The sequence below is a fragment of the Vigna angularis genome, chromosome 7 (genome assembly GCF_016808095.1).
Source record: "Vigna angularis cultivar LongXiaoDou No.4 chromosome 7, ASM1680809v1, whole genome shotgun sequence".
NCBI classification, from domain to species: domain Eukaryota; kingdom Viridiplantae; phylum Streptophyta; class Magnoliopsida; order Fabales; family Fabaceae; genus Vigna; species Vigna angularis.
This window is the reverse complement of record NC_068976.1, coordinates 18,163,939-18,180,264: the sequence shown is the minus strand read 5'-3', so window position 1 is coordinate 18,180,264 and position 16,326 is coordinate 18,163,939. Positions and strand designations below refer to the sequence as shown.

The 16,326-nt window shown below is 41.3% G+C and overlaps 4 protein-coding genes across 4 annotated transcripts; 2 read left to right on the top strand and 2 right to left on the bottom strand.

Annotated features, from left to right (window-relative positions):
* Positions 1-170: 170 nt before the first annotated feature.
* LOC108322751 (isocitrate dehydrogenase [NAD] regulatory subunit 1, mitochondrial) lies at positions 171-1,972 on the bottom strand. Its single transcript, XM_017554974.2, has 4 exons — positions 1,318-1,972; positions 993-1,232; positions 786-864; positions 171-674 (listed from the first exon to the last, which is right to left on the bottom strand). The coding sequence occupies exons 1-4, from the start codon at positions 1,822-1,824 to the stop codon at positions 400-402; spliced, it is 1,101 nt and encodes a 366-aa protein (XP_017410463.1). The 5' UTR covers positions 1,825-1,972; the 3' UTR covers positions 171-399.
* On the top strand, positions 1,958-3,987 carry LOC108322752 (phosphoglycerate mutase-like protein 4). Its single transcript, XM_017554975.2, has 6 exons — positions 1,958-2,090; positions 2,163-2,243; positions 2,419-2,547; positions 2,745-2,807; positions 3,050-3,174; positions 3,600-3,987. Exons 1-6 carry the CDS (start codon positions 2,007-2,009, stop codon positions 3,790-3,792), a joined length of 675 nt encoding a protein of 224 aa, XP_017410464.1. The 5' UTR covers positions 1,958-2,006; the 3' UTR covers positions 3,793-3,987.
* A 3,131-nt stretch (positions 3,988-7,118) lies between these two features.
* LOC108322744 (zinc finger protein ZAT3) lies at positions 7,119-8,137 on the bottom strand. The gene has a single exon (XM_017554959.2). The coding sequence runs from the start codon at positions 8,121-8,123 to the stop codon at positions 7,428-7,430; it is 696 nt and encodes a 231-aa protein (XP_017410448.2). The 5' UTR covers positions 8,124-8,137; the 3' UTR covers positions 7,119-7,427.
* A 724-nt stretch (positions 8,138-8,861) lies between these two features.
* Positions 8,862-10,703, top strand: LOC128197731 (uncharacterized). Its single transcript, XM_052880202.1, has 4 exons — positions 8,862-9,049; positions 9,212-9,841; positions 9,925-10,047; positions 10,133-10,703. The coding sequence occupies exons 1-4, from the start codon at positions 9,014-9,016 to the stop codon at positions 10,553-10,555; spliced, it is 1,212 nt and encodes a 403-aa protein (XP_052736162.1). The 5' UTR covers positions 8,862-9,013; the 3' UTR covers positions 10,556-10,703.
* Positions 10,704-16,326: the final 5,623 nt, after the last annotated feature.

Below are 16,326 nucleotides of genomic sequence, written 5' to 3'. Positions count from 1 at the left end.
CAAAGGACGAATCGAATTTCATTAGGTGAAATCAAAGTCATGAAACTTTTGAGACTTGTCGCTTGGCAGTCAAATGCGATTCTTAAGTGTACTCTTGATTATTCACCGAATGTTAATCCAAGGTTCTTTCAAGGCTCGAATCTAGTCTCGAAATACAAAAAATGCACATCTTTTGTTTAGCAAACAATGTCACACGGCAAGTACGCATAAAATTATTCTTGGTGTAATACAGGGTGGGGGAAGTAAGTGAAACCACAAACATGGTGAACAATAGAAAGAGAAATTTAACTTTTATTACACAAACTGGCTGAAATGATTTTCAGCATACCGAAAGTGAATTTAGATAGGAAGTAAAATGTTATATATGGGGAAGGAATGTAGGTGAAGGATTGGTATGGTCTAGTCGAGGTTGGCAATGACAGCATCAACAACCTGCTGTGTACTGCTGTCTCCACCAAGATCTTTAGTCATGTACTTACCCTCCGAAATCACACGCTTCACAGCAGTCTCGAGTCTGTCAGCAAATGAAGGAAACTGAAGATGCCTCAGCATCATGGCTGAGGAGAGAAGCAGCGCAACAGGATTTGCCTTCTTCTGCTCCACCTGCTTTTCCTTTCCAACATTTCCAGCCGAAGCACCTTGCTCAAACACAGCATGATCAGCCCCAACGTTTCCTGCAGTGCAATCACCACAATTATCTATAAATCATTCATTCATTCATTTCTTGCTTCTTCTTTCTCTTCTAACCATATTAATATCATCAGTCATTGACAGAATTCAATTACCTCCAGGCATTACACCAGTGCCTCCAGCAATTCCAGCTGCCGTATTAGCCACTAGATTTCCATACAGATTAGGCGTGACCTAAGATAATGAATCACACGGGTACAAGGGATTCAGAATGGATAAAACTAGCTCTTAAGCATTAGAAACTACTAGACTTTCTTATGAAAATTATTGACTGGGAGAATAGCATGAACGAATTAACTAACCATAACATCGAACTGCTCGGGTTTGGAGACAAGTTGCATACAGCAATTATCGACAATAATCTCGTTGTACTTGATACCAGGATATTTGGTTGCAACTTGTCGGCAAGATTCTAGGAAGAGACCATCAGCGAGTTTCATGATGTTGGCTTTATGGACGGCGGTGACTTTCTTCCTGTTGTTAAGGTATGCATACTCGAAGGCATATTTTGCAATACGTTCGGAACAGAACTTGGACATAACCTGAATGATTTAGTGAGTGAGGGTTAGAATTAGAATGTGGATGACAGATAATGGTAAATTGAAAGAGTGGAGAGAGAAGTTTGACCTTGAGGCTCTCGACAACGCCGGGAACGACCTCGTGCTCGAGACCTGAATACTCGCCCTCGGTGTTCTCACGAATGACAACGATGTCGACGTTGTCGTGGCGGGTGGGCAGACCGGGGAGGTTGAAGCAATTGACGAGGGAAGCGTAGAGATCGAGGTCCTTTCTGAGCTGAACGTTGAGGGAACTTACTCCCCCACCCACCGGAGTCCTCAAACCACCCTTCAAGCAAACCTTGTTCTTCCGAATCGAATCCAGAACCTCCTCCGGCACACGCCTCATGTCCCCGTGCACCTCGTACTTCTCAAAGTAAAGAGGGGCGTGCATGGCCTCCATCACCTGCTCCACCGCGTTCGTCACCAGAGGCCCAATTCCGTCCCCCGGTATCAGCGTCACCCCCCGCGGCGCTCCGTCCCCCGGTCGAGGCATGTACGTCACACTCCGTCTCATTTCCCTCATCGCCGCCTTCATCACTGATACTGACATTCTCACCTTACCTCTCACCCCCATCTCTCTCTCCTCTCCGATCTCACACACTCTTTCTCTCTCTAACAACAATCAAAACGAAAGGTCCTCTTTGCAATTTCCACTCATGCCCCCCGAGATAAATAAATAAAGGGGAAGTATGGTTTATTATTACCTTATTTATTCTGAAAGTAAAAAAAAGATTAAAATTAGGGGAAGAATATCAAATGTCAATTGCGAAGAACAGGTACTGGATTCTGAGGCATGGCAAGAGCATTCCCAACGAGCGAGGCATCATCGTTTCCTCCATGGTTTTCTCCATTCCTTTTAAATCCTATCCTTTCCATTGCTTTCTTAGTTTCTGATCTTTCATTCAATCTCAGGAAAATGGTACTCGCCCCGAATTCCAATTGGCCCCCGATGGTGTTCACCAGGCACAACTAGCTGCACAATTGTTCCAAAAGGTATCTCTCCTTCCCTTACTTTTTTTCTCCCAAACCCAAATCTTCCAACCTAATTTCACTCTTTCACTCTCTCTGCTGTAGAATTTCGTCTCCAAGACCACGCCAATGTCAATTAATTGCGTCGCCGTTTTCTGTATATGCTCTAACTTCAACTCTATTATCGGACTCTTCACAGGAACTAGAGGCGAAAAATATACCGCTTGCTGATGTGCGCATTTGCTATTCTCCATTTTCAAGAACAATACACACCGCTAATCTTGTTGCTTCCTTCCTCAATCTTCCTTTTGATGGTCCCCAGTGTAAGGTGAACCAGAACAACTCAACTACCACAACTGCAACTATGTCAATCCACATTCTGCACTTCCCTTTTCATTCATCCACTAATTTCCCATCCTTCAAATTTCATTTATTCTTATTCATCTCTTAATATCGTACATCTGTACCTCTTTTCCTATTCATCTATTATTTTGCTTCGTCAATTGAGTCTCTTTTACTACGCAGGTGATTGAAGATCTTCGTGAACGCTATTTTGGTCCCTCATATGAACTCTTATCGCATGATAAAGTAAGCCATGCTCAACGCCAGTTTCTTCAGCTTCCTTCTGTTTTTTAATTCGCCTTAATTTATATAAAACATAAAATAAAATTGCTATCCATTTTTGGTTATAGAAATCTTCTATCTTTGGAACATTAATCTTGTTCTGATTAAGCATATCGTTGCCACCATTTAAAGGTTCTGGCGCATATAAGTACTGTCAAACCCTTTAGTTTCCAACTCATTGGTTTCTCCTTTTCATTCATTAACAGTACGAAGAAATTTGGGATATTGATGGAAAAGATCCACTTGTTGGGCCAGGAGGAGGAGAAAGTGTCAAGGATGTTGCGGGTCGACTGGCAAGTGCAATGACCACTATTGAATCAGAATTTGAAGGGTGGTGATGTCTTTCTTATGTAACACTATTTTTTTTTTCTAGCGTAAATGTGTGCGAGGAATCTATTGGAGACCTGCAGTTTTTCAAGCTGCCAAAATACTAGTTTAAAATAAGCTGCATTCAGAAATTAGAAAACTTAATTTCTGTTATGAAATTTGATCTGACACATTGCTCTTTTGTTTTGAAGTTAAGTAAACTGATTTTGGTAGATTTAATTTTGAATCTTTGTATTGAAACGTGTACAAGACATTAGAAAATGTGAAAACTGATATTCTAATGTCAAAACAAGCAGGTACATAGTTCTTTCATCTGTGGTGTACAAAATATTATTCTTGTCCTTAAACAAAAGGGATATATTCTTATTTCCTTAAGTATATTTTGGTGTTTTTATTCATTGCTAATGTAATTCTGTCTACATCTTGCAGATGTGCAATTTTGGTTGTCAGCCATGGAGATCCCTTGCAAATATTGCAAGCAATTATGCATGCAGCTAATGAACATAAGGAACCCACCTATAATGACCTAGAATCAATACTAATGGAAGTTCAGGTGGCACCGGTCCTGTCCCAGCACCGCAAATATGCGCTGCAAACTGGAGAGCTCAGGGTACTCATTTGAGATTTTAGGTCTATGATGGTTACAAAAAAGAGTCATGTGAGATCCCTTTATGAATTCGTTTTAAAAAACAAACAGCTCTTTTTGTAATATTTTAGGAACAGGGATCTAAATCCGTTTTTTGTGCCTGTCATTCATTACTTTATTGATTATTCGGCAAATAATTTCAATCAGACATGACATGATATTTGATGTGAATTTCAAACAAGGCCTCACGGCTGAACATGTCACTAAGTCCATGCTTCCGAACATTTAGCAATGGGAGAGTGCAAAATAATATGTCAATGAGTGTGAAGTGTGTAATTTTTAACTTAGAGCATAACTCTTCCCAGTAAACGAGGATAACAAAATCCAACATTTTTCTCCCACAGCCAATAGCGCTATCCTGTGAGGCACTCATGTTTCGTTTTTCTTTTGATCACCACTGCTCTTCCCTCCAACCTAGTAATCGTATGTGCAAAATTTCACCACTGCTTCTTTTCGTTTTCCCATTTGATAGTATAATATCAATTATGTATCTACCATCTTTGTCTCCCCTTACTATATTATACGTGTAATTTTTCCTTTGAGCCCAGTAGTGCCTAAAGACACTTAGTTTGGATTGGTATTCTTCAAAAATAGTTTCGATTGATGGGAAAAAAGGGAATGGTATGAATTGGATCATAATGGAATATAATAAAATAAAGACTTAAATACCTACTTAGTCCCCATGTTAATAGCTGAATTGCCATTTAATACCCGGTTTTAAAAATGAGGACATTAGGTCTCTATATTATGAAAAGTGTATGACTTTAGTCCTGTCCGTTAAGTTGGTAGTAACGGTGTTAACTTCACGCTTACGTGGCTACGCTTCTTTTCTCTCTCCTCTGCTCTTCGTGACACCTTCTCAAATTGGGCAATGGTTCTTTTGACCTCTGAAGCGGAGAAGCTTCACTCCATGAACTTGCTTCTCTACATGGCTCCCTTGGCGGCTTTCATACTGTTACCCTTTACACTCTACATCGAAGGGAATGTGTTCGCTCACACTGTGGAGAAAGCCAGGGGAGACCCCTTTATTTTGTTCTTGCTGCTTGGGAATGCCACTGTCGCTTATTTGGTCAAGGTCCTGGCTGTAAAGAGGTTGCCCATGTGCCACATCAGGGTTCTGTAGCAGCACTTAAATCTAGTTCGGAAAATGCGAGAGGTTATATTCACCATGCTGTTGCCCAGATGAAGGTTTCTGGTTCACAGCATTACGCTTCACCAAGACAGAATTGCTGCCATTGTTGTCAAATCACCCAAGGCTATCGACTTTATCAATTATGCACATCAGAGTAGTCGCCAGAATGGGCTTTTGCACGAGAATGGGCAAATTTGCCTCTTATATTACCAAAATAGGCAAAGTCAAACAAATTAACGTAAATGGGGAAGTCGTGGGGGGCCCAAACGACTTCAAATGAAGAAGTCGTGCCCCCCTGCACGACTTCACACTGTTCATAGCAACAGTGTTGAAGTCGTGCACCCTAAAAACGACTTCAAGACTTTGTAATCGATTACAATGTAATGGTAATCGATTACACAGTGTTGAAATCATGACCACCCTGCACGACTTCAAATTTGTATGCCACCAAAAGCACTGGTAATCGATTACAAAACATGTGTAATCGATTACCAGGTTGTTTTGGTGCAAGGCAGAAGCGGACGCTCGTCCAGGCAGAAGCGGACGCTCGTCCAGGCAGAAGCGGACGCTCGTCCAGGCAGAAGCGACGCTCGTCCAGTCAGAAGAGGACGCTCGTCCGGCAGAGAGAACGCTCGTCCCGAAAGCTAAGAGGACGTTCGTCCATCTAGCTAAGAGGACGCTCGTCGAGATGCGCTCAGTGGACGCTCGGTAGGAGAAGTGGACGCTCGTCCATTTTCAGTGAACGCTCGTCCACATACAGATCGTCCGCCCGGCGCGATTTTCACGCAAGAGTGCTTCTTCCAACATAACCCACCTGGTAATTGATTACCAAAATGGTGTAATCGATTACCAGTACAGAGAATCAAGAATTTCGAAAGCTTGTTTCCCACATCCCTTTGAGCTTTTCCTCCAGGTATTGTGTTGATTAATTTAAGTTTGCTATTTTTCTAATCTTTTTGTTATTAATCTTGTTAGTCATAACCGCCTTTAGATAATTGATCAGAAATGAATTTTTGTAATAATCATCTATGTTTACTACAGGGTAATGACCAGGACCAAGAAAACCAGCCTGCTTTCAGTTTTTCTCCCTTTAAGCCTGGGGTATATTCGGTAGCTTTTGATTCTTCATTCTCACTTCTGCAAGCATTCTCCATCTGCATAGCATTAGTGGATGGCTTGATCTCATATGAACTTTCTGGATCAAGAAACTACATCGAAGGAAAAAATTCAAGGAGTGAAGCTTCTCCGCTTCAGAGGTCAAAAGAACCATTGCCCAATTTGAGGTGTCAGGAAGAGCAGAGGAGAGAGAAAAGAAGCGTAGCCATGTCAGCGCGAAATTAACACCGTTACTACCAACTTAACCGACAGGACTAAAGTCATACACTTTTCATAATATAGGGACCTAATGTCTTCATTTTTAAAACCGGGTATTAAATGGCAATTCAGCTATTAACACGGGGACTAAGTAGGTATTTAAGCCTAAAATAAAATATCATTTGATTGTTTAAATATTTTATAATGAAATGATACAATAGAGTATGTTATATTTTTATCTATTGTATATCCTTACTTAAGAAGTATTCTCTGCCCATCATACACAATAAAATCTCCTCTTCCTGATGACCTTCAAAATTATAGGTGAATTGAATATTGATTGAGCTCCATCAATCGATTGTTGCGCTAGGACATTTCTTAGAAGGTTACACAATATCCCTGTCCCAAATCATAAACGAAGGGATTGTGGCATAATATCAATTCTAAACTTCTTTATAGGCTTTAAACAAACGTACGAGATTTACTCAAATTAGACTCATACAATTATTAAGTCAAGAAGTCATTATAATTTTTAAATTAAATATTATAAATATAATACTTAAAATAAGAAGAATGTTAAAAGAACTTACTTACTAAGCATTATAAAATAAAAACTACTGAATGAGAAATGAAACAACAAAAACTTACAAATTGTAATAATAAATTCAATAAAATAGACGATATCAGGTGATTGCATCGATCCATTTGAGAAGTATGTTGCAAGTTTAACTTAAACTATTTACAATGATGTTGGTTTTGGTTTAGGTTTATAGTGGGCACATTTTTTATCTTGTAGAATCTACAAAGAAGCAATTCAACCCACTTCACCTCTAGCCTGATAGGATCAAGATAAGCATATAAACTTCTGAGGTATCCATTAATCATGTCAGAGTTTGATACAAAGCATAAATTTGACGACTACACATATTCTGAAAGGAAAGGTTTCATCATATATATCCATCAAAGAAAGACAAGAGGGAGAAATATATACATATACAGCATAGTGCACATCTTTGGTTGTTTGTTAATAATATGGTATAGTTGGATAGCATGTTGTTGCCGGCGGCATGGTATTAATACAAATATGAGTTATTCGGAAGAAGGAACATAAATGAATTGGAAAGCAGGTATATGATAGTGTAAAACCTAAGTGAGAAAGTGGAGACTAGAGTCCCAACCTCAAATCGAGAGTGAGGGGAGGAGAATTCAAGTCGAGGGAGGACTTAGGTGAGTCAAGGAGGAGAAGGTTTTCCCCTTTCTGATTCTCCCAATGACACCTCTTGTGCCCACCAAGTGCTTGCCCTGTGGAGAACACCCTCAGGCATATGCTGCACTTGTGACCATCACCACTCATGTTCATGTTCATGTTCACGTTCTCCTCCTCACACTTCCCGCTACTTCCAATGCCTAACCCTATGCTTACATTATTACCAGTGTTCGCAAAACACCCCTTCACGTTCTTGTGACTCGCACGGTGCCCTCCAAGAGCCTGGTGCGATCCGAACACCCTGTTGCAACTCGAGCACTCGAACTGCCACTGCTGAACCTCTTCCTCCTTCTCTTTCTCTTTCCCTTTCTCTCTGTTGCTGTTGTTGGAATTCGCCAGCAGAAGCAAACAGGCAGCCACCTCGTGGTCTTCCTGGCTCATTATCATCGTCATCTGTTGTTGCTGTTGTCGTTGCTGCTGCTGCTGTTGATGATGTCTTCTTGCGTTGGGCGGAGGGTTGATCCCTCTCCACTGACGCTCAGGGTGGCATCGCATGTGCCCGAAGAGTGCCTTCCACGACCAGAACTTCTTGCCGCACTCCGTGCATGGACGTGGATCGGAGGATCTCTTCCCCTTCCACCCCTCCTCTTCCATTGTCACTATTGTTCTTCTCCGCTTCTTCTCCGCTTCTTCGGCGCAGTCAGAATCCTCCTTCATACCTCAATTCAACCAAATCCAAAACCTTTTTCCAAGGGACGCCTTCTGCCTTATGTATCTCTTGACAGTTATTGTAACTTCTCATCAAGCAGTTTCTTTGTATATATTCTTTTTTATTCTTTTTTTTTCTCATGAAAATAAAATATATATTTTTCATTAAAAAAAAAAAAAGAGTCAGTTACTTGTCACGTCACGTTGCTTCGTGCATGTTGTGCAGTCTTGCTTTCCTTCCATTAACAACTTGGAACCTCTTTGCCAATATCTACCACTGAATTTCATTATAGCTTGATGACGTTTCAAACTTTATATGGAGCTCACATGAATGAAGAAACGAAACTCGAGCATGCATGCAAGCCTGTTTGGCCATCGTGTCAATATCAAATTAAGCAAATATTATTTTTTTGTGATAAAATTTATTTTAATAATATAATATTTTATTTGCTTTAATGTTATCCCTTTATTTAAAAGGTTCAGCTTGATGTATTACTATGGAGTCTGCATGTATCATATTATATTAAAAAGGACCGCGATATTCCAACAACAGATTTTTAACACTCTTTTGACAACGCCACGTGTCGCCACGTGTCGCCATCTCATTGGTTCGTTTAAATTTTTTTTTTTTTAAAACCTATGACCGTAACCCTTATTTTGAGTGAAAATCCTAAAATACCCCTTCCCCTTTCTCTGGTCCATTGCCTTTCCCTTTCTCTGTTCCATTGCAAACGAAGGTCCGTTCTCTTGAGAGGTGGAAGGTCGCGTTTCGTCTCGCTTCGTTCCATTTGCATCCTGTTGTCTCCGGCCAGTTTGGTCTCCTGTTATCGTGCGTAATGGCAAGTTCCGGTGACGATTGTCCGACGACTACGGTAAGTGGTTTTCCATTCCATGTCGTATCTTGGTTATTCGGTTTGGGCATCTCGTAGCATGGTTATTTGATTTGGGTTAATGTTTGGGGTTCGTATCGTTGTGTTGTGGTGCTTGGGTTATTGGGTTTCGTTGTTTTGATGATTTGATTTTGGTTTATGCAGTTGAGTGTTCGTCACTCTTTTTCGACAAAGTATATATGTACTTTGAACGAACGCTTAACAAAGGAGCATCGATCATTGATTGCGACAACTCCATTTGCTTGGTTTTTAGATGTCAATGTCAATGTTAAAGTAGGTAGAAATATACTGAGTGAGTTATTGGGTAAGTGGGACGACTGTAGTAGTGGTTTTATAGTTGGGAATAAAGTTTTGAATATAAATGAAAATGATATTTATTTAGGGTTGGGACTGAGTACAGATGGTGCAAACATTAACTTAAAGGAAGAGCTAGGCAATAGTGAATGTGTGAAATACATAGGCAAAGGAACAAAGGAATTGAATTCAATATACAAAATTCTAATGCGAAAACAAAAGAAGAAGATTCCTTGTTCTCATTTTTGTAGCCTTTACCTCCTGGTAGGGATAAGTGAGATTTTATTTCCAAAACGTAGCGGGAAAGTGTTTCCCGTAATGTTTAATGTTGTTGACAACTTAAGTGCTTTGGGTAGTTATTGTTGGGGTAGTCTAGTTTATCGTTTTCTGTTACATAGTTTGTGCAAAGCTTCAAAAGGCTTGAAGAAAGGCAAAGGTATTTCAAACGTTTACGTCAACGGTTGTGTGTACATGCTGCAGGTAATTAATAGTATTTGATGTACTTACATAAATTGTTATTTGAATTAAGTTTGTTACAAGTTAAGATGATTTATTTGTCTTAGGTATGGTTTTTTGAGCTGTTTGTTCCACCAAAAGGTCCTATTGATAAATTTCCACGAATATTGCATTGGATGAATATAAGTGTTGGAGACAAGTTCGTTAAACGGTGTATGGAGACAGGTTTGGTAAGTTGTTTGTTATCGAAAGTTTTGTTATGTTTTCATATATTGACCAAAGTTGTGTAATCTGTAATGTGTTGTTAAATTTCAGGTTGTTGACGATGTTTATGGTGGTCCTTCAACGAAGGATAAGGAGGAATACAGACCAACACCTAAAAGAAAGGATGCTAAACCAAGAGGAAAGAAGAAACAAAAAAGAGCTCGCAGAGAAACTTTTATGCGTGCCTTAGAGGAACAAGAATTTCTAATTGAAGAACTTAAAAGGAGGGTTGCAACTTTGGAGGCACAATTGGCTAAAGAGAAGGCAAGAAGGCAAAATAAAGATGACGTTGGACAAAGTGTGCCTCGTACAGAACCATCTGTGAACACTGGTTTTGTATCCCCTACTGACATTGACGGAAATGAACAACCTTTGAAGACGTATGTTAGGGTTGGATCACGAAGGCGTTACAAGGGAAGAGCACTTAGGACTCCATACACCGGGACCGTAGTGCTTAGAATAAAAAATGAGTGATTTGTGTATTTAGTTGATTGAAAATGTTATTTGGAAAGTAATGAAAATTGTAATCATTGTAAATAGATTAAGAAAACAATGTTCAATGTATCCGATTTGGTTCAATGAAATAAAATTTGAGTTTTGGTTTGAATTGGTCTCATATTTTATCTATTCAATACCATTGTTATTATGAGTTGTGGGTTTGTCGATTTCAGAATGTCGTAATTTTTTTTGTCTCCTAAGTTGCAGGCTTGTTTGTAACATGTTGGTGTTTGAGTGGTCATTTTGAGTAACATGTGATGTGATGTGAGTCCAAGGAGTGTGGGGTGACCCCTCATGAGTTGGGGGAGCATGCTGTGCAAGGAATGAGTGAGAGTGCTGAAAAAAGGGGCTGGTAATCGTTTACAGCAACCCTGTAAGCGATTACCCGAGAGGAATTCCCAATTTGTATAGAAACTCCAACACAGCTACTCAGTCAGGTGAACACAGGTCACCATTGGACAAGAAAGTGACTTTTAGGCACTTCTGGACCTGTCTGAGGCTTGTGCAGGTGTTCCAGTGGTGGGAGAGGGTGGATGGTGATGTGATGTGAGGCCAAGGAGGGTGGGGTGACCCCTCATGAGTTGGGGGAGCAAGCTGTGCAAGGAATGAGTGAGAGTGCTGAAAAAAGGGGCTGGTAATCGTTTACAGCAACCCTGTAAACGATTACCCGAGAGGAATTGCCAATTTGTACAGAAACTACAACACAGGTACTCAGTCAGATGAACACAGGTCACCATTGGACAAAAAAGTTACTTTTAGGCACTTCTGGACCTGTCTGAGGCTGGTGCAGGTGTTGCAGTGGTGGGAGAGGGTGGATGGTGATGTGATGTGAGGCCAAGGAGGGTGGGGAGACCCCTCATGAGTTGGAGGAGCAACCTGTGCAAGGAATGAGTGAGACTGCTTAAAAAAGGGGCGGGTAATCGTTTATAGGATCCCTGTAAACGATTACCCGAGAGAAATTGGAAATTTGTACAGAAAGTCCAACACAGGTACTCAGTCAGGTGAACACAGGTCACCATTGGACAAAAAAGTGACTTTTATGGTAATCTGCACCTGTCTGAGGCTTGTGCAGTTGTTCCAGTGGTGGGAGAGGGTGGGTGGTGATGTGATGTGAGTCCAAGGAGTGTGGGGTGACCCCTCATGAGTTGGGGGAGCAAGCTGTGCAAGGAATGAGTGAGAGTGCTGAAAAAAGGGGCTGGTAATCGTTTACAGGACCCCTGTAAACGATTACCCGAGAGGAATTGCCAATCTGTACAGAAACTCCAACACAGGTACTCAGTCAGATGAACACAGGTCACCATTGGACAAAAAAGTTACTTTTAGGCACTTCTGGACCTGTCTGAGGCTTGTGCAGGTGTTGTATTGGTGGGAGAGGGTGGCTGGTGATGTGATGTGTTGCCAAGGAGGGTGGGGAGACCCCTCATGAGTTGGAGGAGCAAGCTGTGCAAGGAATGAGTGAGACTGCTGAAAAGGACGTCCACGCACAAATAGGTTGAAGTCCACTGTTGAGAAAAGAACCAAAAGAAGAAAGTCAACTTCATTCACAAACACTTCAACACCGCCCACCGAACAATGTGTGAGTCATTATTTACGGTCAAAATATTTATTACATACTTTTTAGTCCATCAATTATGTTTAACTTAGTAGTTGTGTTGTTTCAGGGCGAAAGACCAAGTAATGTTGTTGAATGTGATCACCCTCACCCTCAACATTTTGAAGCGGACACTATCCAACTATCACAAGAGACCGAAATGGGTCATTTTGGATTTATGTCGTTGTTGTCAGCTGTACATAACAATTTTGATAACAACATCAACTGATATATACAAGTTGTTTGCTGCTTATTTTGTTACCTTTAATGAATGTATGTAATGCATATGACCACACCAGTTTTTTTAATTATAATCGATTACGAGGCTCTGGTAATCGATTACGAGCCTATTGTAATCGATTACGACGCTGTGGTAATCGATTACTGTGTTCAGTTATTTAAACCAAATTATCCCACCGCATAACGTGTATAACTTGCAATCGTGTTTATAACCGCCCAAAACACATCCTTCCTCAAATTCGTTTCGAAAACCTCTCTTCTCTCAGTGCAAAACCCTAAACGAAATAGAATGGCTGATCGTGGAACGAAGAAACAAAAGGCATCTTCTTCCATTGGTGGACGTCGCCGTCGGCGGAGTCCAACCCCATCACCATCGTCATCCCCTCCAACGGCTACCAATGATCTCTTCACGTCGGATGAGCAACAGGAGAAATATGCCCAACATTTCGTAAATCGGGAAATTTTGGAGAGTAAGTATGTAGAGGACGAATACTTTCAAGGAAAAAATTTTCAATTCTATGACATATTACACGAAGCTGGGCTGACTGCATTTGTGTGTTTAAGAAGACATTACCACCCACAATTAGTCAGAGTGTTCTATAGCAACATGTCAATATCGGATACTGGGGTTATTCGAAGCGAAGTTAGAGGTGTAAAAATTAGGGTCAGCCCTAATCTTTTTCAACAACTGACTAATCTCCCATCTGATGGTGTTTGTTACGAAGGCAAAGTTGTAGATGAGTGGAAAGAACAATACGATTCTGTCACTGCAAGGCAACTAGTGTGTAGAGATGATGCAGCCATACAATCTAGAATACTAGCGGGGCACATGAAGGTTCAACCAAGGATACTTCATTACGTTCTCACTAGAGTATTAATTCCTCGTGCAACCAATATTGGTCAGGCATCCGAAGAGGATATTATGCTGCTATGGGCATTTTTCAATTCCATTCAAATTAACTGGGGACATCTTATTAGATATAAGATGAAAAGAGCATTAAGGGAGAACGCAAAGTTGCCGTATCCACATTTGATAACCATCTTCATGGAACACTTTGAAGTGCCTACTGAAAGTTATCCCATTTCAGAAATGAAGTTCAAGCAAAGAATTGGTTGTGAAGTTGTAGCATCATTTGGTTATATGCAAAATGATGAAGGAGAATGGGTTCCCAAAGGCAATGCCCCCCATCCCCCCGTACAAGAAGGTCAACAGAATCAAGGACAAGATGATGAACAAGGCAGTTCATCTACAACACTAGATAATGTAATCAACCGCATAGAACAACTTCAAACCTTTGTTGGTACAAGATTTGATGCCTTTGAAACTCGATTTGATGCCCTTGAAACAAGATTTGGAAACATGGACATGGTCATCACTACAAGGTTTGATGCGTTGCAATCGCGTGTTGGGAACATTGAAGAACAACTGCAACACTTGCCAAGTGCTTCTGGAAACAATCCTCAGACTTAAAATTGCTTGTTTAGGCTTTCTTTACTGCATTTTAAAGAACTATGTACTCCAGTTCCTGCTTTGATCATTTCAAGTATTTAATAAAATGAAGTTGTTGAGTTTCAAAATGGTTCCTCAACTCTCGAAATTTATTATGTCATGTTCAATTTATGATACACTTAATACCATGGCAGTTGTGAGTAAAAGTCAGTAACCAATACCACTTAATACTAACCAATAACACTAACCAATACCACTTAATAACATTGCAGTTGTCTGTAAAACTAAAAGTCACTTTTTTGTCCAATGGTGACCTGTGTTCACCTGACTGAGTACCTGTGTTGGGCTTTCTGTACAAATTGGCAATTCCTCCCGGTTAATCGTTTACAGGGGTCCTGTAAACGATTACCATAGCCTTTTTTCAGCACTCTCACTCATTCCTTGCAAAGCTTGCTCCTCCAACTCATGAGGGGTCTCCCCACCCTCCTTGGCCTCACATCACATCACCAGCCACCCTCTCCCACCACTGCAACACCTGCACCAGCCTCAGACAGGTGCAGATTCGATTAAAAGTCACTTTTTTGTCCAATGCTGACCTGTGTTCACCTGACTGAGTACCTGTGTTGGACTTTCTGTACAAATTGGCAATTTCTCTCGGGTAATCGTTTACAGGGGTCCTGTAAACGATTACCAGAGCCTTTTTTCAGTAGTCTCACTCATTCCTTGCACAGGTTGCTCCTCCAACTCATGAGGGGTCTCCCCACCCTCCTTGGCCTCACATCACATCACCATCCACCCTCTCCCACCACTGGAACACCTGCACCAGCCTCAGACAGGTCCAGAAGTGCCTAAAAGTAACTTTTTTGTCCAATGGTGACCTGTGTTCATCTGACTGAGTACCTGTGTTGGAGTTTCTGTACAAATTGGCAATTCCTCCCGGGTAATCGTTTACAGGGTTGCTGTAAACGATTACGAGCCCCTTTTTTCAGCAGTCTCACCCATTCCTTGCACAGCTTGCTCCTCCAACTCATGAGGGGTCTCCCCACCCTCCTTGGCCTCACATCACATCACCAGCCACCCTCTCCCACCACTGCAACACCTGCACAAGCCTCAGACAGGTCCAGAAGTGCGTAAAATTCACTGTTTTGTCCAATGGTGACCTGTGTTCATCTGACTGAGTACCTGTTTTGGAGTTTCTGTACAAATTGGCAATTCCTCTCGGGTAATCGTTTACAGGGGTCCTGTAAACGATTACCAGCCCCTTTTTTCAGCAGTCTCACTTATTCCTTGCAAAGCTTGCTCCTCCAACTCATGAGGGGTCTCCCCACCCTCCTTGGACTCACATCACATCACCACCCACCCTCTCCCACCACTGCAACACCTGCACAAGCCTCAGACAGGTCCAGAAGTGCCTAAAAGTCACTTTTTTGTCCAATGGTGACCTGTGTTCATCTGACTGAGTACTTGTGTTGGAGTTTCTGTACAAATTGGCAATTCCTCTCGGGTAATCGTTTACAGGGCTCGTGTAAACGATTACCAGCCCCTTTTTTCAGCAGTCTCACTCATTCCTTGCAAAGCTTGCTCCTCCAACTCATGAGGGGTCTCCCCACCCTCCTTGGACTCACATCACATCACCACCCACCCTCTCCCACCACTGCAACACCTGCACAAGCCTCAGACAGGTCCAGAAGTGCCTAAAAGTCACTTTTTTGTCCAATGGTGACCTGTGTTCATCTGACTGAGTACTTGTGTTGGAGTTTCTGTACAAATTGGCAATTCCTCTCGGGTAATCGTTTACAGGGCTCGTGTAAACGATTACCAGCCCCTTTTTTCAGCAGTCTCACTCATTCCTTGCAAAGCTTGCTCCTCCAACTCATGAGGGGTCTCCCCACCCTTCTTGGACTCACATCACATCACCACCCACCCTCTCCCACCACTGCAATACTTGCACAAGCCTCAGACAGGTCCAGAAGTGCCTAAAAGTCAGTTTTTTGTCCAATGGTGACCTGTGTTCACCTGACTGAGTACCTGTGTTGGAGTTTCTGTACAAATTGGCAATTTCTCTCGGGTAATCGTTTACAGGGGTGCTGTAAACGATTACCAGAGCCTTTTTTCAACAGTCTCACTCATTCCTTGCACTACTTCGTCCCCCTACTCATCACGGGTCACTCCACGCTTCTTGCGTTCACATCAATCACCAACACCCATCTCCCCACTCAGAAATTGATCAAATCCTTCGCATTAATTACCATTAATTTTAGTGAAAATGGTCTCGTACTTTTCAAATCTTTATTATAATGCTGCGTTCATTTTTCAATCACTAATTTTGTCATTATAACAAACACAAACGCAAAGTAAAAACAATTCATTTCGAAATCCAACCACTATTCTTATTACAAACACAACTATACATTGTCAAATAACATTAGGTACATATTTGAACATCTTATACATGTCAAAATTGTC